The sequence below is a fragment of the Periplaneta americana genome, chromosome 12 (assembly GCF_040183065.1).
Source record: "Periplaneta americana isolate PAMFEO1 chromosome 12, P.americana_PAMFEO1_priV1, whole genome shotgun sequence".
NCBI classification, from domain to species: Eukaryota; Metazoa; Arthropoda; class Insecta; order Blattodea; family Blattidae; genus Periplaneta; species Periplaneta americana.
Window position 1 is genome coordinate 179,326,068 of NC_091128.1, and position 27,998 is coordinate 179,354,065.

The 27,998-nt window shown below is 36.3% G+C and overlaps 1 protein-coding gene across 1 annotated transcript; it reads left to right on the forward strand.

Annotated features, from left to right (window-relative positions):
* Window positions 1-1,091: 1,091 nt before the first annotated feature.
* On the forward strand, window positions 1,092-27,086 carry LOC138711255 (uncharacterized). The gene is made up of 7 exons (XM_069842676.1): window positions 1,092-1,279; window positions 7,271-7,424; window positions 9,185-9,304; window positions 13,321-13,442; window positions 14,918-15,097; window positions 19,860-19,939; window positions 23,260-27,086. Exons 1-7 carry the CDS (start codon window positions 1,220-1,222, stop codon window positions 23,597-23,599), a joined length of 1,056 nt encoding a protein of 351 aa, XP_069698777.1. The 5' UTR covers window positions 1,092-1,219; the 3' UTR covers window positions 23,600-27,086.
* The last annotated feature ends 912 nt before the right edge of the window (window positions 27,087-27,998 follow it).

A 27,998-nucleotide genomic window follows, 5' to 3' on the forward strand; every position in this document is an offset into this window, starting at 1 on the left:
GGAAAGTCCAGGATAACAGGGCTTGGAATTGAACGGGTTACATCAGCTGCTTGTCTATGCGGATGACGTGAATATGTTAGGAGGAAATCCACAAACGATTAGGGAAAACACGGGAATTTTACTGGAAGCAAGTAAAGAGATAGGTTTGGAAGTAAATCCCGAAAAGACTAAGTATATGTTTATGTCTCGTGACCAGAATATTGTACGAAATGGAAATATAAAAATTGGAAATTTATCTTTTGAAGAGGTGGAGAAGTTCAAATATCTTGGAGCTACAGTATCAAATATAAATGACACTCGGGAGGAAATTAAACACAGAATAAATATGGGAAATGCCTGTTATTATTCGGTTGAGAAGCTTTTATCATCCAGTCTGCTGTCGAAAAATCTGAAAGTTAGAATTTATAAAACAGTTATATTACCAGTTTTTCTGTATGGTTGTGAAACTTGGACTCTCACTTTGAGAGAGGAACAGAGATTAAGGGTGTTTGAGAATAAGGTGCTTAGGAAAATATTTGGGGCTAAGAGGGATGAAGTTACAGGAGAATGGAGAAAGTTACACAACACAGAACTGCACGCATTGTATTCTTCATCTGACATAATTAGGAACATTAAATCCAGACGTCTGAGGTGGGCAGGGCATGTAGCACGTATGGGCGAATCCAGAAATGCATATAGAGTGTTAGTTGGGAGGCCAGAGGGAAAAAGACCTTTAGGGAGGTCGAGACGTAGATGGGAAGATAATATTAAAATGGATTTGAGGGAGGTGGGATATGAATGTAGAGACTGGATTAATCTTGCTCAGGATAGGGACCGATGGCGGGCTTATGTGAGGGCGGCAATGAACCTCCGGGTTCCTTAAAAGCCAGTGAGTAAGTAAGTAAGTAAGAATGTGTGACGGCATTAGACAGAGAAACACGAACTCGGTGCTGCGACTTCAAGAGCGGGCTAACCCGCCCACAACAAATACTTTGCTACGCAATAAAATTGATACCGGCACTTCAGCATTTCACACGGCCTATCGATGCTCACTTGATTAGCGGACATGCCACAATCAGCGCTAACTAGATTATGTGAAGATAGACCCCATTGCACTACCGATACGTTGACAGCCAATACCACTCTGCTGACGTCATGTTTCATGATAAGGCTTCAGCATTGATACAATCTACAGAAGAAGAAAGATAATTTCTTTGTTGTACATCGCTTTGCCGAAAAGATGGCCGCCAACTCACCGCTAGTGCGGCCCTTGGGGATTTTGGCTGGAGGCCTGGGCGCCGTAAGTATTTTGTTATCCGAGGACAAAATATTTAGAGAACTCTGTTTATGTTTATCGATGATATATTGTAAAGTACTAAGCCTCTTCTTTCGTTATGTTGTGATGTGATGCGCGTTGTTTTACGTGTCAAGACGGTAAGCCTATGTGGCAACTCATTGACCTAACGTCTTCCTTCCTCGCTCGAACTAAACTCTGTAGGAATTGTAAACGAGTAGTTGTAATTTATTTTGCGTTCATGTTACACTGACTAGGACAATTTCTTTTATACTCGCTTTAACATCTCTGGTCATATGGCGACTTAATCTTTTTATTGTTGAGACTGGTTCTATTGTTGTGAACTAGATGGCGTCTCTAGATGTATTATTCATTTGTTATGAATATGATTTTGGTGATGAATGAAGCCGGTGATGTTCAGGGATGTTATAGTCCGAATTTCCTAGCATTTGCCTTACGGTTCAGGGAAAACCCTGAAAAACCTCAACCCGACCGGGAATCGAACTCGGGGCCTCTGCGTAAGAGACCAGCACACTGACTCCTACACCACAGAGGCGGTCTTCTTTTTATTGAAATAATATATTACTTCACCAACCACTAACGTAGCCTGAAATGCAATCATTCTTATTGTGTTGTGTTATTCAGTGTCTATTCAGTATTCAACTGTTTTGAAGTACGATGATACGTAACTAAGTTCACATCAATACAGAGGGTTATTTAAGAAATTTATCGACACCGAAATTACTGATATGACATTGATTATATTATTATTATTATTATTATTATTATTATTATTATTATTATTATTATTAGATATAGGTTATGGGACCATTAGATGAAACTCCAGTCTCTGTAGAATTTATTGTAGATATGAACTGCGCGTAACCACAGTCTAGTATATACAGTCACGAAGCTCAATACGTAGGGAATATGCATCCATAGATAGTTGTTGATCGCTACTGTCGCCTCATTACAGACAATGCGAAATAGTACCGGCACAGTCTATTGTTCCTAGTACTCTCAACAACTCAAGCTTCGTGACTATGGGCCGTATTCATAGACATTTTCAGCGCGGGCTTCCGGTGGATGATCAGCGTTTTTCGTATTCATAAATCAGTGTTAGCGATAGGATATGATTTGAATTCTGTACTAGTAACCAGTGGATAGCCGGGGCTAGTTTAGTACGTTCGTAGCGCGTGCTGCGAAATGTCTATGAATACCATCCATAGTATAAAGTTGACTCGTTTAATTATTAGGCAGAGGCATTCATTTTAAGATTTGTAGGTCTTTATTGCATGCACCGATAATAAAATGAAAATGCGACGTTGTCACGTCTTGTTTGTTGCTGCTATATATTAATATAACATGGATATGGGCTAGGCTTAATTGCTCAACGCATGAGTTAATTTGAAGATTATTTATATTATTTAGATTATTTATTTTAAATTAATTATTTAAAGAAATGATTAAATGTTTCTCCATACGGAAAACAGGAAAGTTTGACTTTTTTGTAATAATTCTTTTATTGTTAAGGATTGGCCCTTATTGTAAGAACTGTATATTTCACAGCGAATGTAATCACACGTAAAACCATCTACTTTATTAAATTTTATGACTTTGTGTCCACGCTTTTTAGGTGTCTTAGGTCCCTTTTTTACAATTTTACTTACAGTATTTCTATTTAATTTAAGAATTTTAGATGTCTCCGAAATTTTTCCTTGACCTAAATTGTTTTTCAGAACATACGTGTGGGCATTGCACACAAACGTTTGACACTCTTACATAATTTTGGTCTAGCTTTTGAATTTGAATTGTTATTTAACTCATATATTATTATTATTATTATTATTATTATTATTACCATCGTCGTTATTGACGTTCATGGGTATGGTTCCGACACTTCACTCGCTTCCCACGGCCTCCACATTTTTATTATACACTGAACTGTAATATAATTAATTTTCACTGTGAACTAGAACAAGACACACTGCTAAAATTTGCTACTCCGCGTGGAGTATTGGAGCTGCCTTCAAAAGACTTGACGACGACAATGGACAGCGACATAATTAAAATTATTGAAACTACAAAGCTTCCATCCTCTTTGACACCGCTAGCCTACTAATTGAACGTGGCTACTTTACACTAGACTGTGGTGTAACTATCAGTGTTGCCAATTCAGAATTCCATTTACCGCTGCACAAGCTTAAAAAAAACCGCTAAACTGTATTTGAAAAACTCCAAATTTTTCTTAACACATCACTTCCAAATTTTAAATATAAAATATACAGTTTCAGAAACTGGAGAATTTTATAAAAATGTAGACTAAATTATTGAAAGTGTGTATCACTTCGTAGGCTGTATGTTCTATGCAAAATCGTATGGACAATTAAATCTGAATATTTTGCATTCAATATCACCTTACATCATTTACATCGAGCTTTCGAACTATCACCGGCAACTTCTTCTACCCATTCTTTCAATACATTGTTTTTTTTTTTTTCACACATCTCTAAAATTTTGTACGTACGAAGTTTTACGCGGCATATTTCTTCAAAATTGAATGAAGTAGATCATCAATAATATAAGCTTACTGAACACTTCGGAAAGAATCACATTCACAATCACATCAGTCGGTTCGAAATCTGATTTCACACTGAGCTGGAGACGTGCCTGCCAACAATGAGTCTGGTTTTAAGTTTTGAGTATGTCTGTGTTACATAAACTACAATGCGGAATGATTAATTAAATAATATTATAAGACGATATTAAGATATAAGTATCATATGAGGAGACAAAGAGGAAGGCAGAAAGTAGGAAAGGCTGGAGAATGCTGGGTTTGCAATGAAAATGAATGTGGCATACCTTATTTGTACAATAATGGATCAGGCAGGAAATGGACATGGTTGTACGAAATCGAGTTATCATAAAACATTGATATTTTATACTCGCAGAATGAAAAATTGTGATAATACTATATTAATCTCTGGTTTATGATTGTCCGCAAGTGCATATAAAACAATGTAACATCTTTACAGAAAAAAAACTTAAAAACATCGTCTCCCCTTGCCGGAATCATAAATAGCTAGCCGCTGACTGTAAAATTCTGTAGCTGACCATAGTCCTGAAACCACCAGATTTAGCTACAAAACCGCTGACTTGGCAACACTTGTAACTATTACTTAAACGCCGAGTGGCTAGCGAGCAAGTTAACAACAATGGTCAGGGTTGCCAACGTGTTGTGTTAGTATATATTGGGAGCTTAATTTTTGAAGTCTGCTGATTTTGATTGAGTACTTCACTGGCATATTCAGCCAGAAATGTCAAGAAGACAACTAGCAGGAGGATAACAACAGAGAATAAGAAGTTTTAAGATACTGATGGCACTTCACATTACTTCTACATTATTCTGCTACAATTGTTTATGTTTCTTTTAACTTTTAATTGTATGAAGTAACTTATACAATGTAGGCCTACATTTTCATTAATATTAGGTTACTGCTTCCACGTATTCTGTTATATTTTTTTTATTAGTGCACATTGTGTCTGACTGCACACTAAAAGAAACCTGCATCAACAAGAAAAAGCACAAAGACCTACAAAATACCAACTTTGCTTATACAATCAATTCGAAGCCCTGTAAGTGACGTAATGAAATGCAAATAGGTAACTTACATTATTGTGAATTAATGCCCTGCGTTATCAGCCCAGCGACCTCAGACCATGCGAGGTCCACTACACTGAAATAAATCATGTTCCCATTGTTTCGCTGCAAAATATTGACACGGTATTTGGCGAGCCGAGTTCGAGAATTCGCCATAGAATTACCTTGATATTTAGCCTACCTCATTGGAATAAAATGCAACCAGGTAATCGGAGGGATTTCAACCCACTCCCGACAACTATTCCAGACCTCGTCACACTCGCTACCGTTAGTAGCCATCAAGCCATCGTTCAATATCGAAGCATCTGCCGAACAATCGGCGAAAGATCCCTAGAGAAACATAAATAAATGTATATAGTAAGTAGGCCTATTTGTGGACCTGGAAAAGGCTTTTGACAGAGTGGACTGAAATAAACTGAGTGAAGATCCTGAAGAAAATAAATGTGGATTGGAAAGAGAGGAGGCATCAGTAATATTTATATGAAAGAACGAGTCAAAGTTAGGCTAGGAGAAATATCGGAGGGAAGTGAAATAGGGGGAAGACTACGACAAGGATGCCCTCTATTGCCAAACCTGTTCAACATCTACTTGGAGCAGTTTAGTGAAGGGCCAGAGCCTTCTTCAGTTACAAGCCGGAGCCACACGTCGGCAACACTGTAATTAACTGTCAAACGGAGGCCTACTTTCCAGAACACGTGTTTGTGCTAATGCCGATTTTCAGTGTAAATTAATGTTACAATACAAGTGTGTGTCGATGGAATAAAATTATGTTCGCTGTCGTACCAAACGTTAATTGTTGATGTATTATAAACTAAGTGCGTGTTTGCGATAAAAAAAGACAATAAATGAAAATATGGCTGCAGTCTTTGGCAATTTATACAGTTGTTATTAATGACAAAGTGATTGACAATTGTTCTAAATATTAAATATTGTATAAACTACATTTTTATAGTCTTACTTGTGGTTTGTGGTGTATTAGAGTTAATCACAGTACGTACATTATGTTGTTAACTGAGATTCGTAAACGATATTAAAATGTGTAATTGAAAAATGTCAATAATAATAATAGTAATAATAATAATAATAATAATAATAATAATAATAATAATAATAATAAATTGTAAATAATAAATGAGATAATGCGAACAGCAAGCAACAGCGATAATGATTTATTGATAAAAACAGTCGTTGTATCACAGATACATAGACAAAGTTCAAAAGAAAAGCAAACAAACTAAAATACTACATCAATACTATTTCCATAAATTTCAATTGTATCATAAAAAGGGTTTTTGATTAGCCAGTCACGAATAACACACCTAAATCTATTAAAATTAACTATATGTGCACTATTATTAAGTTTATTAAACATAAACAATGCAATTGATGTAAACAATTGTTTAGACTTAGAATTGATGTAACCCCAGGGGTCATAATGATGAATCTCACTATGTGGATAATCTGTTTAAATTTGATTTAATTTTAATCAAACAATGGAAAATATACAAATTCACAACAGTTAATTTTTTTCAGAAATAAATGAAGGTCTGCAGTGAGCATCAAAATCAGAATGAATCAAAATGCGTATTGCCTCTTTTTTTTTTTTTTTTTTTTTTGCAAAAGAAGAATTTGATCAATTTTATGACATTTTCCTCACAAATGAATACCGTAAGTAATGATGCTATTTAAAAAAAAACAAATATGAGATTTTAAGAAATTCTTAGGTACAAGGTACTTAAGTCTCCTTAATAAATAGATTACTCTTGACAATTTGATACACAGATCGTTAATGACCTTCCTAAGTTAACTTAGAATCAAGAACAACATCTAAGAGTTTGACCTGTTGAAGGGTATTTTCACATACCTCTCTACGCAACGAAAATGAAATACTCTGAGTCTTGTTGTCTTAAGATAAAAATCAAGGAGCAGCTTCATCAAAAGATTGAGTGATTGTTACTTTCAATTCATTCACATTCTTAACAGTAGAATAAAGTGTGGTGTCATCTGCAAATAAAACAGATTCAATGTCAATATTAAATGGCAAATCATTGATCATAACAAAGACATGTTTAAGCTCATATCTTCTTAATCTGACTTCGCAGACCCCAAGCTCCACATCCCAAAATGTTCTGTAGAACATCCCCTATATCCTATTTAATAGTCGCACACTTTCACTGAATCACGCTGTATATTGTACATTTTTGGCTTGTTCCTTATTACATTATATCATTACAGGATAAATAATTGTAATAAAAGTTGGATTGAAGCAAGACTAACTTCATTTTCAGGCTATCTCAGTACAACTACGAAGACTCTGACCAATCTCTGTTCTTCAGTTCCAGGGTCTGGTATGGTTCGTCCTGTCTCTGCTAGCCATCCTGACATACACTGAAGTCATCGGCTTAGGCCTCGCTGACATTTCCGTCACTGAACTGCCAGCTCCGTCAAGTACATTCAGACTTACCTTAGTCTCGCTATATTTCAGGAATAGTAAGTATGAAATACACAACTTCTTCTTCTTCAACCTGCAGGTCTTTACGTTTGTTTCGGCTTCTTTATCACGACAACAATCTCTCACTCCACGCTGTGCCAGTGTAGGCCTGTATAGCCTCCTCTCACATTACATAAGGCCAGCATTTCTCACAGTGTGTTCCGCATTCCTTTAATGTGTTATAATTTCTCTTTGAGAAACAGTATAAACACTGTCTAGTCTACTATATACAGTCGCGAAGCTTGAGGTGTTTTTTTTGCAAATCTCGTGATAAAGCGCTCCAAGCGGTTAGCAACTAGAAACAATAGACTGTCCATGGTCGACTTTGGACTGTGTCGTATTTCTGTCGAGTGCTAGCTCGTTGCGTATTTCACATCGATGCTTGTGAAATGTTCGTTATTGGTTATAATGAAAATGTTAATGGCTAAAATATAATAATTGCAATAATAATATGGGACAAGGAGGAGACGTTTGTAGTGCTATAAACTGTAGCAACAGTAAAAGAAAGAGGCAAGAGTTATCCTTTTTCCGATTTCCGAAAGATTCAGAAAGGTTCCTGGGATTCCACAAGAATGCTGTGCAGAAACAAAACTCTTAATTTGAAGTTCTTTGTGACTGTTAGAATACATTATATCCTTAAATTGCACAATGAAATGTTTCAGTCTAACCGAAAGGACATTAGATACCGGTTTAAGTTCTGTCACTTAGGCTGCTAAATTTCCAGAGAAATAAAGGTTAGGTCTACTTTTTTTTCAGAGGATATATTTTTAATTGTAGCTATTAATTTTGTTATTATTTTTATGTGTTATTTTACTAAAGACGTAGAAAAATTACGTTTGTCTTCATGAAATTTATTGATCACGTTTTATTTTCAATTCTGGTGGGATTATTATTGCTTAGGCCTACTTTTTTCTTCAAAGGATATGTTTTTAATTATAGCTGTTAATTTTGTTGTTATTTTTATTTGTTGCTTTACTAGAGACGTAGAAAAAGTCTGTTACAATAAAATTTATTGATCACGTTTTATTTCCAATTCTGTTGTGATTATTATTGCTTAACCTCATTCCACTTTGTTAACTACGTAAGCCTACACTACAAGTACCGGTACACGTAAGTTATTCCATTAATTCATATTTCCTTTATTATTGTAAAGAGAAATGCAAATTAATATTTATTGGTTTCATAGTTAATTATCGCTATAATCTTGAATGAGTGAAGCTATTATAGTAAATTTCAGTTCGTTTTGCACAAACAAAAATTATATTAACTTATTTCTTGCAGGTATCTTCGAGTTTGTGGTGGAATTTAATATACTTCATTAAAATAATAAATTAAATTTATGCATTTAATATTTCAATAATGGAAGGAAGGTGTTAATTTTTCCAAAAGAACACGACAACGAAAGTGTAACATATTTTGTCGGCTGCTAGGAGAGATCTGCGATGATGAGGCGATAGTAGCGACCCTAGTGGTGGGCAACTACCCATGTTTGCATTTTTACTACATATTGAGCTTCGCGACTGTATATAGTAGACTGTGGTATAAACTTGAAATCAAATATTACGATCTCTGTGGTTCTGGGAGAGTTTATATTGGTACGACTGCCACAGTTGTAGTCCATTGTTGATATTGATATTGGCTATAATTGCCGATGGTCAATGTAAACAGAATACACTGAATTGCTTTCTCACTACTAGTATCAAACCTCCTTTCATCGTTACAGAATATTCTACATTGTAACACAACTTTTCTGTGCCAGGTACTGTAGGCCTAAGTGATTTGGCGGACACCATGACAGCAGGAGTTGTCGTCATCTGGTCGTCCCTCTACCTAGCAGTCAGTGTGATATGGCTTGTAGCGTCCGGACTTCTTCTGCGAGGTAGGTTACCGTCATGCACATGGGCGGAGTTATGGGAGGACACTGCCCCCCCAAACTTGGCTGAAGTCTTTTTTTTTAACGTTAGAAAATATTGAATTCAAAAGATTTTTATTGCTTTTGTTTATAATTAAGTTTCTGTGCTTAAATTGACGAATTAATGTCTTCAGTCCATGTGCCTGATAGCCTATTATAAATTTCTGAATGTATAAGAATTTCTAAACCTCATTTGAGGAATTGAAGCACTGTAATGTTTCTGTAACAGTCTGTACTGATATGTTAGAACTCTGCAGGTGTTCAAACAGCCACTTGGAGAAATATAATAACATACGGTACTGCACAACAATGCAGAAAGAAAAGTGATCCCAGAATACAGAATAATGTGTAAACTTAAAGACGTGATTAAATGAAATAATTAGAATTCACATTTCATTATGATATCTTGCTTTTTAAATAAACATATAAAGTAAATGTAAAATTGGTCCACCGCTGTGGAGTCATGGTTAGCACGTCTAGCCATGAAACGAGCGGCGAGGTTCAAATCCTGGTTGAAGCAGAATTGCTGAGTAATTTTCGGTGTTAGACCTCTGACTCATTTCGCCATCATTAATTCACATTATCATCATCCATACAATAGCCCGGGTTAAGTTCACGGAGCGGCGTGCTGTACTTGTACAAGAGCGCGGTCGTTCGGCTACCCAATCATTCACAGAATAGGAGTGGTAAGCACAATAAGCCTCAGGCTGCAGTGCAAGCCTTCGAGTCCCTCCTCTGTTCAAGAGGAAAAAAAAATGTCTGTATATTTTGTTGCAATTTTACTTTATTTTACAATACCTTTATTAAATGATCATATTCCGATATACTGTATCAAAGTCACGCTATAACGGGTGGAGGAGATAAATGATGTCCCCCATAATCTCGTTGTATCGGGATTCTATGGTTTTTCTTTGCCCCCCCCCACCCCCCACGGAAACGGTTCTCTCTCCGCCTATAGTCACGCAGATGAAAGGTGTGCAGTTTAATTCAGCATCTCTCCAATTTAAAGTGTCACAACACGTTCTAACTCAATCATGGAACATATTCACATACATACAAATTCAAGTTGTCTCACAAACACTGCTGTTACTCGTACAGTCTACAAAATCTTGGTTACTTTATTCTGCTGTCATTGATTCAGAGCAACTGTAAAGGTCCCCAAACACACAAAGACTTAACTGGAGCTAAGTCAAATATAAATCCACAGGCTATAGATTTCTGTGGCTGCTTAAAATTTTTCTGACTGTAGCGCTCTCAAAATTAAGAGACAGAAAAAGTAGACAGAAACAAATGATAGCCTACTGCGAGCATGTAGTCGAGATTTCGTCACTGTTTCGTTTTAAGCAGTTCTCTGTAGCGAAAAAGCGGCAAGCCATTAAAGTTCAGATTTGAGGAAATGTTTTCATGCATTTCTCTTAAAATTTATAGAAATGTTCGTTTATATGTTATAAAACTACAGAGATGCTATTTATGAACAAATGAACGCAGAACAACCATGGAGGAATGGCTTATCTCCATGGGAAATAATAGATTTCAGCACTTCTTAATGAACTATAGGTCTAGGAGTAACGGTTAGCACGCATTACCACGAAACGAGCGGGCCCGGGTTCAAATCTTGGCTGAGGTTTTTTCAGGGCACAATCCACTAAGAGCAAATGCTGGGCAACTTTCGGCGCTGGACGCTGGACTCATTTCACCTTCACCTCACTCAGACACTAGATAACCTCGCAGTTGATAAAGCGTCGTAAAATAACCAATTTAAGAGAAAAAGACTGAGCGTATATGAACAGTCATCGAATTCAGACATAGGCTACCTTCCTGTGATACGTCTTTGTATGTTTGGGGCCCTTTAGACATGGGGCATACTTCCTAACAGGATTAAAAATTGGGCACATGTTTTATCACGGATTATACAGCTCATCCTAATTATTTTTGCACATTGTAGTATAAAAACACCCAGATGACGGAAAATTATTGAGTGGAAGAAATCCCAGTCGATGGGGGCTTCTGCTTGATTTGGTTAATCAATATTCGGCTTAAGAGGTTAGGTACAGCTCACGGCAGTAAAATTTTGGAAATATTCAACATTTTTTTCTCCATTACTGTATTTTGTACAATAATGAAAATTAGTATGTATAAAACACTTTCCTTCTGCTATATGAAAAAAAATATTTTTACGATTAAAAAAAACTTATTTATAAATGGTGGCAGCTCACTGTGCAGTGATGAAGCGTTTCCCTCATATCTCAAAAACTATCCAACATTCTGTGATGACATTTTTTTTGTGTATTTATGCATGTAATATCTACAATATAATGCAAAATCACTTCTATATCTTTGATAGATTGTCTGATAAAAAATAAACTCGTTTAAAAATGGTCAAATATCAGTATTTCCTTCTAGCACAAAATAAAAAAAATATATATATTTATTAAGCAATGTAGTTGAAAGATCATGATATTGTAAACATGAGTTTCAGCAATAAAATAAAAGAGAGAGAACATGAAAAAGTTAACAAGTTTATGAGTCACTAGCCATACCCGTGCGCTCCGCTGCACCTGTTAGAAATAAATATAAAGTAATTACATAATTAAAATAGGACATTTGATCCAGGGAACAACTTTTACAACAGCGCAAGATAATCTGCTTCGCTCATTACCCAATTTTTGTTTGCATTGCATTTATTGCATATATATTTTATGTATTTTAACACGATTCAATTGAGCATAGTTAAAATTTGAATTATAAAATAATGAATTGCTAAGCTAACGTACTATTACTGCATACTAAATCGATACACTCTCGTTGTTCGTTAATTCTCTGAGATTAAAATGAGTGTACATAAATATTATTTTAAGAAATACAGAAAACGAATGTACAAAATAGCCTATCAAATTTTCTGTGCATAAGAAGCTATTTTAATCTTACCTGTCCTCGATTTATTCAGACGTTACTGTAATAACATTATAGCATTATGTCCATCTAGAGAAACTACACTTCCCAATGGTGAAATAATAATTAATAATACAAATCGATTAATTTAGCTTCTGATATTACTTCATACAAACACACAAACATTGTCTGTAGGCTAAGTTTCATAGCTTTCGATTGTTGTGTCCAAGGCCCCTTATAGACGAAGTCATTTGTTTTTTAATTCATTACACGGCCTTAGATGGCAGTTATTTTAATTTTAAAACTCATTTATCTCATTAAATATCAGTCCTATAAAAATTTTTCAAGGAATAAAACTTATCGCAAATTATTTTTAAAGAAACTTTTGTTATGTAATATTTTTCATAAAAATCAATAATAAGCGAGATATTTCGATTTATTTAATTCAGGCCCCCTTATAACCCCCCTTTTAAATAATGTATTTTGAATGCCATATAGCCTAAAATCTAAGTTACAACGAACTTAATTTATATTCCAATTTTCATATAAATCCGTTCAGCCATTATCGCGTGAAAAGGTAACAAACATCGAGACAGACAGACAGACAGACAGACAGACATACAAACAAAAATTTAAAAAAAAGCTGTTTTCGGTTTCAGGGTAGTTAATTATATATGTTAGGACCAATTATTTTTGGAAAATCGAAAATTACCAGAAAAATTTCGGCTAGAGATTTGTTATTAGTATAGATGAGGGAAACGCTTCATCACTGCACAGTGAACTGCAACCGTTTTGAATTTTGAAAAAAAAAAAAAATATATATATATATATATATATATTAATCGTAAAAATATTTTTTTTTCATATAGCAGGACAGTGTTTTACACGTACTAATTTTTATTGTTGTACAAGATACAGTAATGGAGGAAAAAATGTTGAATATTTCCAAAAATGTTACTGCTGTAAGCTGTACCTACCCCTCAAAGAAACAGGCGCACTTGACAATGTTCTACACTTCCCTAGTTTTCTTTTTAAGGAATTGTTACAATATTTGGCATTTGTTCCAAGCCATTAATACCGACTGCCTCCAGATTTCATGCTGCGCCTGTTCTCACGCGCCATTCTGATCGGCTGGGTCGCCGTCACCGCAGCTGTTTGTGCCCTGGACTTCGCTGCCACCGTCAGTTTCGGAGTGGATTACAGTAGGATGCAGGTTAGTCAGACTGACAACGATAATTAACTGTTAGTACCAAAGTCGGACAACAAATACCGGTGCGATAAACCACATTCAACCCTGTTAATGCCGTGTTCTGTTGCTTTCTATTTGTGTATGCAGTAACGAGTGAAGTTTAAAACCACTAGTGGCACTTTATTCTATTTACTTAGAACCTTCCTGTTCCTAGGAACAAATAAATAAGTAAATAAATAAATAAATCAGTGACTAAGTGAATGAATGAATAAATACATAAATAAATATATGAATGAGTGACTAAGTGAATAAATAAATGAGTCACAAATTGAATAAGTGAATGAATGAATAAATAAATAAATGACTAAGTGAATAAGTAAATAAATAAATAAATAAATAAATAAATGAGTGGCTATGTAAATAAGTGAATAAATAAATGAGTTACAAATTGAATAAATAAATAAATAAATAAATAAATAAGTGAATAAGTAAATAAATAAATATTTGAGTGGCTAAGTGAATAAATAAATTAGTGAGTCATAAATTGAATAAATAAACAAACAAACAAATAAATAAATAAGTGATGTAAGTGAATAAGTGAATAAATAAACTGTTTTTCAAATAGCAGACAGAAGTGTCACAACAGAATATCAGCAATATTGTACGGTATTATAGCAGTACGAATAGAAATTAAAATGCTGAGTTGACTAGCCACTGTTTGAGGTTCCCAACAGAGCCCCTGGCTTATGAGCACTAGCATTTGAAGAGTACAGGGGAAAAAGGGGGGATGTCCACTTTTAAACAATTCTCAGGAAACCAATTTTAAAATGTGAAACTCTATCATTCCGAATATAATACTGAGAATTTAACCAGCAGTTATTCTGTGACTAAGAACCTTCTTCTCCTGTTCTAAGTGTAGAAAGAATTCACTTCATATGAAGTATATAAGGGAATGGAAATCTGAATTTTGTCTGAAAGTGGACATCCCCCCTTTTTCCCCTGTACTCTTCATTTGTATTCATACTTACAGTTGGAGATTTTCTATAAAATAGTATTTGTGCTCAAATAAGTTTTTGGTTTATTTGTTGTTTTTATTATGTTGTTTTTTATAGACAGTACACATGCTGGAAAAATATACGACTTTATCAAAATCATGCATGCATCCATCCATCTATTAATTTATTCATTCATCTATTTATCTTTAATTAATCATGTATTTGTCGTTGATAAATATTATGTATTTATTAATTTAATTCACGTAGTAAGCACATTTCTTCAGTTTGTATGAAATGAATTTTCACCTAATCCTTTCTAAGATTTACTATATCCTCAGAGACCTTTGAAATTACCGTATCTAAACTCTAAAGCTCTCATTACTTTAGAGCATCTGAAATCGAACTCTAGTCCGACATAATTATTCAATATGAAATCCATTACTGTAATATATTCTCATATGTACTACAAGCATTACTCGTAGAATCTGTGTGTTGCCCACACAGACATACGTGGATAAATATCCAACAAGAAGTAGTGAGTTGCTGCTACCACCAGCCTTCATGATGACTCTGTCTGCACGCGGCTTTGTCCTCTGGCTGCTAAATGTTTCACTTGTGATTTATCTGGCCATGGCAATAACAACAGGAGAAGACGAGGAACCGTCACTAAAAGAGGGGGAGGAGGTACGTTGTTGTTGTTATTATTATTATTATTATTATTATTATTATTATTATTCGCAACATATGCATGGGCCATTTATAAGCCTAATGTGAACGATTTGTTTAAGCTTAAGTAAATGTCACTCCCAATTTAAGTGCAACAAACATGGAAAATAAAATTGTAATGTATACAAATAATTGATTAAATGGCGATCTTACTCGTGTTAATTATGTAAGCATGTGCGGCTTACAGCTGTTTCGGTGCTACTTGTCACCATTCTCAGAGCCTTCTGTGTCTCGGCTCCATCTCAACTTTGCTGCCTGTCGTGTGGGTGCGTTCGTGTGATGAAGGGTTGTGTCAAATAGTGTGTGTTCTGAAATTGATCTGTGTGTTGAAAATTTGATTAGGGTGTGTTTTAGTGTGTCTGTATATTTCATATTGTTCTAGTGTGTCGAGTTTTTGGTTTTTGGGCTGTATGTGTAGGATTTCCATGTCTGTATTTATGTTACTGTATGTGTGGTTAGCATTAGTTGTGTGTTCGGCATTTGTAGATGTATTGTGTCCTCTGGTTATTGCTTTAATGTGTTCTTTGTATCTTTGTATCAATTATTTATATTCAAGTGTTAAAAGTAGTGTACAAAAGATTCAACATGGAGGACCATAAAAACACATGGTGTAAGTTATAAATGCCTTTTATCTATAACTGGTATCTGAACTGACATTTCTTTCTCTGTCCTTAGCAACGTAAACAATGACTATTCATAGCAGTGAATTAAAATTTTCAAATCACGCTCTCCACGACAACCAGTACATTAGCAACAATAAAATCCATACATTCAAATTTTATAACTTCTTCATAAAAAACACATTACAAAAAAAGCGTAGCTACCTACTATTTAAATTCAAACTTAGATACTGGTGATGCAGTAGCGTAACTTTTTATAGCTGGGCCCCCAAGCAAAAATGATAATCTGGGCCCCTTTCCTTACTGCCATTCTTTTCTTATTTTCATAATTTTATATTTTACATCTAATTTGAATAAAACAATTTAGCATACCAAATTCTCCATTTCTAACAAAATTAAGTGAACAGAACTGAAAAAATTTTAATGATATAACTTCTATTTTACTAAGGCTATAATTACACAATAATATGCCTACCTAAGATAAATTTAATATGAAGCAAGCGCTTTTCTCTTCTAGTCTTTTGAGAAGCAAATGACTCAATCAAATCTTTGAACCTTTTCATATTCAACACAGAGCACTTTCTTGAGTCATGGTACTGGAATACTGGGATTCGTTCCACCACAGGTAGTTTGTATTTGACTGAGTCTATTTTAGTCAATTTCGAAACATATTTTTCAAGATTTTCCTTTTGCGTTTTTCTGCATCACTAATTACTTTTCCATGTATTGTGGGTCCCTATCACCACGGCATGGCACGTCCTCAGGTTGCGGATCGAGGAGACGGCCTCCAGATATGGAGGGTAGCTGCGAATATATTGAATAAGCAGTCGCGGACAGCCGATGAGGGGTGGTCCTCCAGCTTGGGGGTTGGGCGAAGGGCTAACAACCCATCACCGGAAGGTCAAATAATTGAATTAGATTGAACAATTGCTCCTGCAATAATTCTAGTTGCCAAACAAAATAATCCAGAAGAGCAATCCATGAGCAATCATTAACAGCTTGTTACAAATCCTTCAAATAAGCCTCGGAATGGGACTGATTCTCTGGCACGACCACAGCAATTGAATAAGGTTCTGAGATTTGGTACTTGGAATGTAACTAGTCTTTATAGAACAGGAGGGGTAATATTAGCAGCAAAAGAACTAGCTAGATATAGAATAGACTTCGTGGGAGTACAGGAGGTTAGGTTAGATGGGAAGGAAACGTTAATCACCAATTAGGAACAGGATTCTTTATTCATAAAAGAATAAAATCAGCAGTAAAAAAGGTCGAATTTATCAGTGATAGGTTATCGTATTTAGTACTTAAGGGTAGATGGTGCGACATCATAGTTATAAATGCTCACTCCCCTACAGAAGAGAAAGACGACCATATAAAGGATAGCTTCTATGAGGAATTGGAACATACTTTTGATCAGTTACCTAGATATCACATGGAAATTTTATTGGGGGTTTTTAATGCTAAAGTAGGACGGGAGGATATTTTTAAACCGTCTATTGGAAAAGAGAGCCTACACGTAACTAGTAATGACAATGGAGTTAGGTTAGTCAACTTTGCCACATCAAAAAATTTAATTGTCAAAACTACAACATTCCCCAGTAAAGAAAAAAATAATTGGTCTTGCTCAGGATAGGGACCAATGGCGGGCTTATGTGAGGGCGGCAATGAACCTCCGGGTTCCTTAAAAGCCAGTAAGTAAGTAAGTACTAATTACTTTTAAAAGGTTTCATTGTCATAAAACACGAGAAAAATATTAATTAAATCTAGTAACAAGCAGATGTGTTGCTATACAAAACTTCTTTATTTCAATGTGTGTTTACTGTTTATATGCTACGACTATGGCTGGCAACCTGATGACATGAAAATACACCAAGACAAACAATGTCTCCATCCAAAAAATCACTGTCACATTTTGAACATTGGCGTCACTGCAGTATGGTTATAGCCCAGTCTACTGAGGCAATCGATGGGATGTATGATGCCAGTTGGATCACTGTATGCGGATCCTCGGGTCCAGTGATGGCAGTCATTACCACAGATTTCATATGCCAGAGAGTAAAAAGAGTGGCTGTGCATTACTCAAAATGCATAATGTGGGCCTTTAACTGCAATTCGAGCTCATTTCCAGATATGCGTCAGTAGCCACTAAACGTTTTCGGGCCCCCCTGGCCTCAGGGTCCCCCCGCAACGCGGAGTCTGCATGGGAGTAAGTTACGCCACTGCAGCGATGGATAAGATAATATGTTATAGCGCACGAGAGTAAACAGATTTTACTTTCTTACACTATAAGTCAGCGGTCATCAGAACACTGCACGCTCGGGCTAGTGTCTCTTACCCGCGGACAAGACACAGCCCTAGCGTGCAATCGTGGCTGCTGGCGGTATGCTCTCTCTCTATCCCTTGTGCACGACAGAGCAGAGTTCCTTACCCTGCATGCACTCTACCCATTTCAGCAAGTGCTATAAATTATTGTTATTTTTTAATCTTCCCTATCGGATTCCATCATGGTCTACTTCAAATACTTTCCTCAAAACTATTTATTGGAAAATGCTTAATTTGTTTTCAAGTTCAAGTTTTGCACGCATGCACAGGTGGAGGTAAGATTAAAAAATTACAACTGAAGTCAAATTAGTGTAATTTCCGTCATCTAGTACATTAACAGAATCTACTCACATTTATGTGCCTAGGTCCCAAGACAATTTCACAGCGAATGTTATCCTCATCCTTAACAGACTTCTTCCATAATCGCCAATATAGTTATTGAACTGTTTTATGTTTGTTAACAAAGAATCTATACTAATAATAAATCTGTAGCCAAAATTTTTCTGGTAATTTTCGCTTTTCCAAAAATAACTGGTCCTAACATGTATAATTAACCATCCTGAAACCGAAAATCGCTTTTCTGAAATTGTCTGGATGTTTGTTACCTTTTCACGCGATAATGGCTGAACCGATTTATATGAAAATTGGAATATAAATTAAGTTCGTTGTAACTTAGATTTTAGGCTATATGGCATTCAAAATACTTTATTTAAAAGGGGGGTTATAAGGAGGCTTGAATTAAATAAATCGAAATATCTCGCTTATTATTGATTTTCGTGAAAAATGTTACATAACAAAAGTTTCTTTAAAAATGATTCCCGATAAGTTTTATTCTAAGTAAAATTTTGATAGGACTGATATTTAATGAGATAAATGAGTTTTAAAATTAAAATAATGATGCCACCTATTGGCCTGTAATGAAATGGAAACAAATGACTTCACTGTAAGGGGCCTTAGACAACAACAATCGAAAGCTATTAAACATAGCCTACAGAGAATGTTTCTGTGTTTGTACGAAGTAATATCGAAAGCTAATTACATATAAGACTTTTAAAATAACAATATAATACATTTTCACCGCCGCCTCAGATTATAGCGTTGTTGTTCCTGCAATAACTCCTATGTGCAAAATATAAAATTTTTGAGTAGGAAGAAAAAACACAGTTATTCATTCCATGGCAATGGTACATAGAATTCTTACATTTTCGAAAGAAAGAAATATAATTATGTATCACTATAATATATGCTATATCACTATTTAAGTTATTTGAAGGGTTCAGAACCATAGAGGGCCAAGCGCCATTTACTGAAGACGTAGAAAACAAGGGTTAAAATTAAGTTATTACCATAATTCAATGGAAACATACAGCAAGTAATATAAAGTTTACACATTAAAACTAAAAGATATGTCAATCTTCATTAAACTATGGTTGCATGTAATAACAAATAAGAAACATGTTAAAGGAATTGTCATTGCACCAAATGAGTGATCTCTGGACCAAAATAATCGCATTTTAATTTTTTTTAAATACAATTTAAATTAAGTAACATATTAAACGATTTATCCTTCTATCAAACACGAATGTTCCCTGGACCAAATGTCCTATTTTAATTATGTAATTACTTTATATTTATTTCTAACGGGTGCAGCGGAGCGCAAGGGTACGGCTAGTAGTAAATAAGAGCAAAGACAGAGACAGAAAGAACTGACTTAATGCAAACACAAACACATGGTGAAATCTGTGTATGTGGGAATAACATTGCTGCTGTCTTTCTAGGTGTCACCCAGCCTGATTCGACGTCCATCCTTCAGCAGTTTCCGCAGCTCTCTACGGGGAGATCCATATGACAAAGGAAGGTACTGACAAGCATAACGTATGCAGACAGATATTAGGCTTAACAAAAAAATTATAAAAAAATGTTTCGAATTTGAGGCTGGAAAAACTTCTATGTGGAACTCATACGGAACAGATACAATCATGTATTTATGGATACTGCATTACAGATGCCAACATTTCTATTTTTTTTGCAACTGAAACAAATGTTAACTAATGCAAAAAAAAAAAAAAAAGAACATGAGTATGCTCATTATATAGACTTATTACAAAATCAAGAAATGCTGAAAAGCAAGTTGATAGAAGAATAATACTTACTTACTTACTGGCTTTTAAGGAACCCGTAGGTTCATTGCCGCCCTCACATAAGCCCGCCATTGGTCCCTATCCTGAGCAAGATTAATCCAGTCTCTACCATCATATCCTACCTCCCTCAAATCTATTTTAATATTATCTTCCCATCTACGTCTCGGCCTCCCCAAAGGTCTTTTTCCCTCCGGCCTCCCAACTAACACTCTATATACATTTCTGGATTCGCCCATATGTGCTACATGTCCTGCCCATCTCAAACGTCTGGATTTTATGTTCCTAATTATGTCAGGTGAAGTATACAATGCGTGCAGCTCTGCGTTGTGTAACTTTCTCCATTCTCCTGTAACTTCATCCCTCTTAGCCCCAAATAATTTCCTAAGAACCTTATTCTCAAACACCCTTAATCTCTGTTCCTCTCTCAAAGTGAGAGTCCAAGTTTCACAATCATACAGAACAACCGGTAATATAACTGTTTTATAAAGATAGAAGAATAATACAGTTTTTTTTTTTCATAAATGAGTGATGTTTATTGAGTATAAACCAGTTTTTTCTGAGAACAAACCACCCTCTTCAGTAGCTCATCTGCATGTTCCATATTCTGGATTTTGCCCAATTTCCTGGACTTTTTGTAAAGCCATTGCAGCATTCTCATGGATATTGGTCTGGCACAACGTTTGGTTTCTAACAAATCACTGAATCAGGTCGATTGGCATTCGTACAGTCAAAGCCAATTACTTTTTCACTGATGAACGTTAGTAACTACTTCACTGTGCTAGTATTATAAGTTACCTCATTGACCAATTTTGACGTGCTTTGATAGACTGGGATTCAAAGGATGACGCAAATCACGTTGAAACTAGTCAATCAGGTATTTTCCACCAAAATGTGCAATATTAACACAGTGAAGTATTTACTGTGGTACTTGTTCAGCGGTGGTTATATGAAGTGTTAGAAAGGCGTTCCAAGAATGAAGAATTATTTTCTGTTATGAATTTGCAAAATAATAATAATAATAATAATAATATAATTGAACGGGTTACATCAGCTACTTGTCTATGCAGATGACGTGAATATGTTAGGAGAAAATCCACAAATGATTAGAGAAAACACGGGAATTTTACTGGAAGCAAGTAAAGAGATAGGTCTGGAAGTAAATCCCGAAAAGACAAAGTTATGATTATGTCTCGTGACGAGAATATTGTACGAAATAGAAATATAAAAATTGGAAATTTATCTTTTGAAGAGGTGGAGAAGCTCAAATATCTGGGAGCAACAGTAACAAATGTAAATGACACTCGGGAGGAAATTATTATTCGGTTGAGAAACTTTTATCATCCAGTCTGCTGTTAAAAATTCTGAAAGTTAGAATTTATAAAACAGTTATATTACCGATTGTTCTGTATGGTTGTGAAACTTGGACTCTCACTTTGAGAGAGGAACATAGGTTAAGGGTATTTGAGAATAAGGTGCTTAGGAAAATATTTGGGGCCACGAGGGATGAAGTTACAGGAGAATGGAGAAAGTTACACAACACAGAACTGCACGCATTGTATTCTTCACCTGACATAATTAGGAACATTAAATCCAAACGTTTGAGGTGGGCAGGGCATATAGTACGTATGGGCGAATCCAGAAATTCATATAGAGTGTTAGTTGGGAGGCCGGAGGGAAAAAGACCTTTAGGGAGGCCGAGACGTAGATGGGAAGATAATATTAAAATGGATTTGAGGGAGGTGGGATATGATGATAGAGAATGGATTAATCTTGCTCAGGATAGGGACCAATGGCGGGCTTATGTGAGGGCGGCAATGAACCTACGGGTTCCTTAAAAGCCAGTAAGTAAGTAAGTATAATATCTTTATCAAGACGTCTGACTGCCTTTGCAGTTGGTTATGAGGCCCAGAATAAAATATAACAATTTTACAGTCATCAGATCAAAAAGAAATAATAAGAAAATTACAATACTTTTGAAAGTATATATTCTGTCGGCAGATCAGAAAATCAGTTAATAAACTCTTAGAGCGTATTCCGAATCTCAGCACTGAGTAATCTGATGACATCACGGCGTTCCGAATTTCAATGATGACATCACTGACGCTCCACCGGTGTCGCAGAGGTGGTGGCAGTCTCCATCAGCCGCCATCAGTGAATCTGATTGGTTCTTGTATGGGGCGGGAATTAGCAGATGAATGACATTGTGCACTGTTGTGTCATGGCGGTGTGTTCTGCTGTATTGTTTGTAATGAGCAGAACGTAAAAACAATATGTTAATGGCTTATGAGCGAACATGTCAACGGACCAGCTATTACTACCGGTTCAAGAAATAAATTGTTTATGCTCTCTTTTCTTTGAACGAGATGACAGTACGGAAATTTCGCAAAATTTTGCTAGCGTAGCACAGACAACAACTTGTACAGCCCTCATGATAGCCATCGAACCTCCCAGCAGTTTTGTTCCTATTTCGCTGCAGTGTGACGTCATTGTTGTCCACCGGTTTGGTGAGATTCGGAATACGCTGTTAGGCACCTATCAGAGCGATCTGAAAAAGTTTTCTACAATGATGCATATTCTACAACTGTGAACATTACAGGTGGTGTACCACAGAGGTCTATTTTAGGTCCTTTTATGTTCTTGATTTGATAGATGACTTACCTCATAAATCATGCATTCATTCATAGTGTTCTGTCCAAAGGCAGGTATTTAACTGAAAACCCAGCATTCTCCAGTCTTTCCTATTTTCTGCCTTCTTCATTGTCTCCGTATATGATCCATATAGATTAATGTCATCTATTATCTGATATCTTCTTCTGCCCCAAACTCTTCTCTCGTTCATCATTCCTTTCAGTGGAATTCAATACTATAAATAAAATTAAATCTGAATCATGTTACTATATTTTCAAAAAGGTAACTTTAACAACAAAAATTAACTGAAATTGTTCCTTTCGTATTTTTGACATTGGTTTCTACATGATTGTACATGCATCATACTAGGTAGCAATATGAAACCGAAATGAAATATTTTGTATTACAGGCAGAATCCAGCCTACCAACCTGATTCATTGTCCGCGTGGAACGTGCAGTCCCCGACAGTGGGCGCTGGCAAGCGGGGTCCTTGGGACTTCCCAGAGTACGCATCACCCAAAGTGACTGCGGACAACAACTTTCCACCGACTACTCCGATATTCCCCCGTGTTGGGAGGCCAGTATCCACTCCGACGGTCCCGGTGGCTTCGGTGTCGCCTCTCCCCACCCCGCAGCCGGACTACAGCCCCATCCTGGGCCAGCGTCTGAAGCGCGAGCCCAACTTCAACGAGTCCCCTCTGCGCCCGGCCCTCAAGAAGTCAACTCAGTATGGCCGCACTATATTGTAGACTGTCAGCATTCTGTCAAATGGTACAGTCAAGTAAATTTAGTTTGATACAAGTGCCTTCTTGTTTACCAACAACCTTTTACGGCATTGAAGAAACCGAAGATGACTTTATTCATATTGGGTACGAGGTATTCACTCTCTGTTTGTGATTACCGGTATCGGTACTCCTTCTGCAGCTACGCCAAAGCACTGGAATTAAAACTCCTTCGTTAATTGACACCAGTAATAATAATAATAATAATAATAATATTTATTTTGGCAGAGTTAAGACCGTAAGGTCTTTTCTTCCACTCAACCAGAGGATGAAAAAGAAATACCAATAATAAAATGTAATTGCAACAAAATTATTATAATACACAAACTAAAAAAAAAAATAAAATATTGGAGTGCAAGAGGTCAAATGACATTATTGTCAAACGCCTGGCATTAGAAAACAACAACAAACTAAAAATGAAGCAGAAAAAAAAGCATAAGCTAGAACAATGTAAAATACTGTAATGAACTTAAATATCTAATTAAATCAGGTGACACATTAAATGATACAATTACTTCATAAAATTAGTTACACAACTTTCCCCAAACCGAAAATAGTCTGTAGCTGCATTTAGATTGGCAACAGGCCATGACTGTTTGGCCAAACACCTGCATAGAATTGGAATATATCAGTCCCCTAACTGCCCATTGTGCAACTCAAACCAAGAAATGGATTCGGAACATCTCAAAATCTGTGCTTCATTGGCTGACCATGATAATATCTTTGAAAAATATTGGAGTGCAAGAGGTCAAATGACTTTATTGTCAAATGCCTGGCATTAGAAAACAACGACGACAACAACAACAACACTTTCCCCAAACCATTCATTGCCTCAAAGCTCCTCTTGTAGCTGACAAATTCGTTATTCAATTTGTTACTTATTCTTTCCAAGACTTCTTTATTTTTGCATCTTGGGAAAATTAATCTTATGTTAAACAAATTTATTCTTACAAACATTGCGCTCCTCACGAGGAAGAAGGATTGCCAAGAACGTAAAGGAAATTCGTTTTTTTCCTTCAGGGAATGGTCTCTTGATGTTTCATGGTATTGATGTTACCAGCTTAACACACAAACTAATGCAATGGGTAGGCCTAAAGTGATATTGTTAAACTATGTCCTAATTGAAATCTGTTAAAATAATATTATTATAAGTGCTTAATTATTCGCAGATACTCCAATCATATTATACTACAGATTTTAAGCAATTTTCTCTATTAAACCGCTAATTCATTCTAATAGGCCACATATATCAAGTGTGTAAAAGTTACATCCGATTTTGAATGCAAGAAATATTATTATTTATTTGTTTTATCCGGAGGTACAGTACCACGTATCAGCGGCAGAACAATGTCTGTTATCCACAGCTGTGGAGTAATGGTTAGCACGCCTGACCGTGAAATGAATGGGCCCGTGTTTAAATCTCGGTTGGCACAAGTTACTTGGTTGAGTTTTTTTTCCAGGGTTTTCCCTCAACGCATTAAAAGCAAATGCTGGGTAACTTTCGGTGCTGGACCCTGGACTCATTTCGCTGGCATTATCAATTCAGACGCTAGATAGCAGTTCATAAAGCATAGTAAAATAACCAATTAAAAAAAATAAACGAAAAATATCAACATACCAGAACTCTTATGCAATAATTTCATAAAAGTGCTGAATATTCCTTGGTTTTAGCCTTTACACTGCATGTTTCATTATCCCCCCCAGAGATTTAAGTCCAGGAGGTGTGAGGTCCGGAGACTGGGAGGGCCAGTAAATGGATGGTCCATATTGGGGTGGGGCTCTGTTTTGATGAAACAAGAACTCCTGTTTGTGTTCCACTCGAGAGTGAAAGTGCATTCGCAGCATAGCCAGGTACTTAACCATAGTTACAGTACTGTGCTGCCCACAGGGTGACCTCTGATCCTGATCAAGAATGACGTGGGGATTCTCTCTGGTGCAATGAACACAACTGTGCCGACTGGTGTGTCCAACTTAAATGTTTCTTCATCCATAGGCGTCGACTTCTTTGGAATATTGAGAAAGCAGGACTCTGCGCAAATGTCCGAGAAAAGTCTAATTGCTGATTCTAAAAAAAATTCCTTATATTATATTTTTCATATAGCTACCGGTAATACCCATAGAAATTGCTTACTAGAAGGTGGTTTAAAATTATAACCTTATGCACCACCTTTTCCCTTAGTCATACTGTTAAATCACAGTAGTTGACATGTGGATCATACACAAAGAAGTGGCGTCACCATTTCACCATGTGTGGAGATTCGCAGATCTCAAATGCAGGAGGAAAGAAAGGGAGGGGCATTGTGAGCTGCGCCACTAACATGTTATGCGACAGCTGACCCTGTCTACGGATTTTAAATAACCTTTCTTTGGCTTCTGTCCTAGTTCATCTTTCAAACAAATTAATTATTATTTTTAACATGAGGAATTTCTCTTCGAATTATTTGGAAGGGGCAAGGCCCCTCTAATTTCACTGGCGGCACAACATCCCTGTCTTGCAGAAAGTACCTTGCACCCCCGCCCCCAAAGTCAGTGTCTATAGTTTCATCTGACCACCATATTTTGGTCCACACCTGTGGAGTAACGGTCAGCGCATCTGGCCGCGAAACCAGGTGGCCCAGGTTCGAATCCCAGTCGGGGCAAGTTACCTGGTTGAGGTTTTTTCCGGGGTTTTCCCTCAACCCAATACGAGCAAATGTTGGGTAACTTTCGGTGCTGGACCCCGGACTCATTTCACCGGCATTATCACCTTCATTTCATTCAGACGTTAAATAACGTAGATGTTGATACAGCATCGTAAAATAACCCAATAAAATAAAAACCATATTTTGGCAAGAAAATTGGGGCTGTGGTGAATCATTTCTGCAAATTCCACCCAGCTATCTATACCCCTACCATGCAAAATAACAATGGAACATGTCCTGAGTTCCAAGCTCTTCATTAGGTTATGAACACTTTAGGAGACAGACAAGGGTTTAAGTTTTTCAGACTTCTTTGTAAGCTAGCCAATAGCTGCTTTGTGTTTTCATCTGTTTTGCTGTCTTTGGGCATCACATACAGAGCCAGTAGCCTCAAACTTCATTACAATAGCTTCGATGTTCCTGCCCTCTACCTGAGGAATGCCGTGTTCAGCATTTAGACGTGGACTTGGCTCTGCAGAATTGAACCCACTCTGGAAGCACAGCCTTATGGCTGCAATGCATTGTTCGACTCTGAGTCGAAACACAATGATTACCTGAAACGAACCATAACCATGATCATGACAGTAATTCTACTGACAGTTCAACAGCTTCATAAAATAATAATAATAATAATAATCCTTGTACACGGGGTATGCTTGCATGAACACAAATCGGGCTTAACTTTGTATGCACCCAGTACTTTAATTTTAGCAGCACACTATATACATGTGTCTATGTATTTCTGAACTGTAAATAAAGAAATAATATGGAATGAAGAGAGGTGTGTGAAATTTCTTTCTACGATGGAAGCTTGTGAAAACTTGTGCACATAGTACAACTACTGCATCACTGAAAACGTTACTAATTGCCATTTATTTGATTACAATACAATAACGTACAATGCATACCAATTATGCAGCAGTTGGTGATATTAATCGAAAAGAAATAAATACACTGAGGGGCAAAAAATCTGCGCAGTCTCAAATGTTGTTCATCCCACTGAAACCAATAATTATACTACTCATTCTATTATGTAGTAGACCATTGCGTCCAAAGCGTAGAATAAAGCTACCAGATTTATTTTAACAATTTCCAGGGACAGATAATCCCATACACAAGAAATTACTTTTAACATTTCCATTACTTTACCTTACTTACGGCTTTTAGAGAATCTGGAAGTTCATTGCCGCCCTCACATAAGCCCGCCATCAGTCCCTATCCTGAGCAAGATTAATCCAGTCTCTATCATCATATTTCACTCCCTCAAATCCATTTTAATATTATCCTCCTATCTACGTCTCGGCCTTCCCAAGGTTGTGTCAGTTTACCATTCATATATGCTTCATTCAAATAACTAATACATTATATAGAAACACAAAATTTGATTTCAGTTAAGCCAAGTGACTGAGGCACGGCCTCACTTGCCTCAGTCAATCAGCCGCCATTGGTTTTGGCACAAAAAAAGAACACTACACACCATGAAAAAATGTGAAATAGCTACCAGCAACTGCTTCGCTCTACGTCTGCATTCACTGCAGTCTGAAGCTGTTGGTATTCACAACACTAGTACCCCCACTCTCAAACAGCAATCAGCCTAAACCGCATTATGTGGGCACAGCCCATTCCGCTACATATAGCTTGACAAAAGTGTCTGCTGGCAGTGTGCAACGTATAGCTTGACAAAAGTA

Bases quoted from the DNA above. Each gene is read 5' to 3' on its own strand.
- LOC138711255 (XM_069842676.1), top strand. From the start codon at position 1,220: ATGGCCGCCAACTCACCGCTAGTGCGGCCCTTGGGGATTTTGGCTGGA. The intron at 1,280-7,270 runs GTAAGTATTTTG...TCTGTTCTTCAG, and splicing joins TGGCTGGAGGCCTGGGCGCC to TTCCAGGGTCTGGTATGGTT. The intron at 9,305-13,320 runs GTAGGTTACCGT...GACTGCCTCCAG, and splicing joins GTCCGGACTTCTTCTGCGAG to ATTTCATGCTGCGCCTGTTC.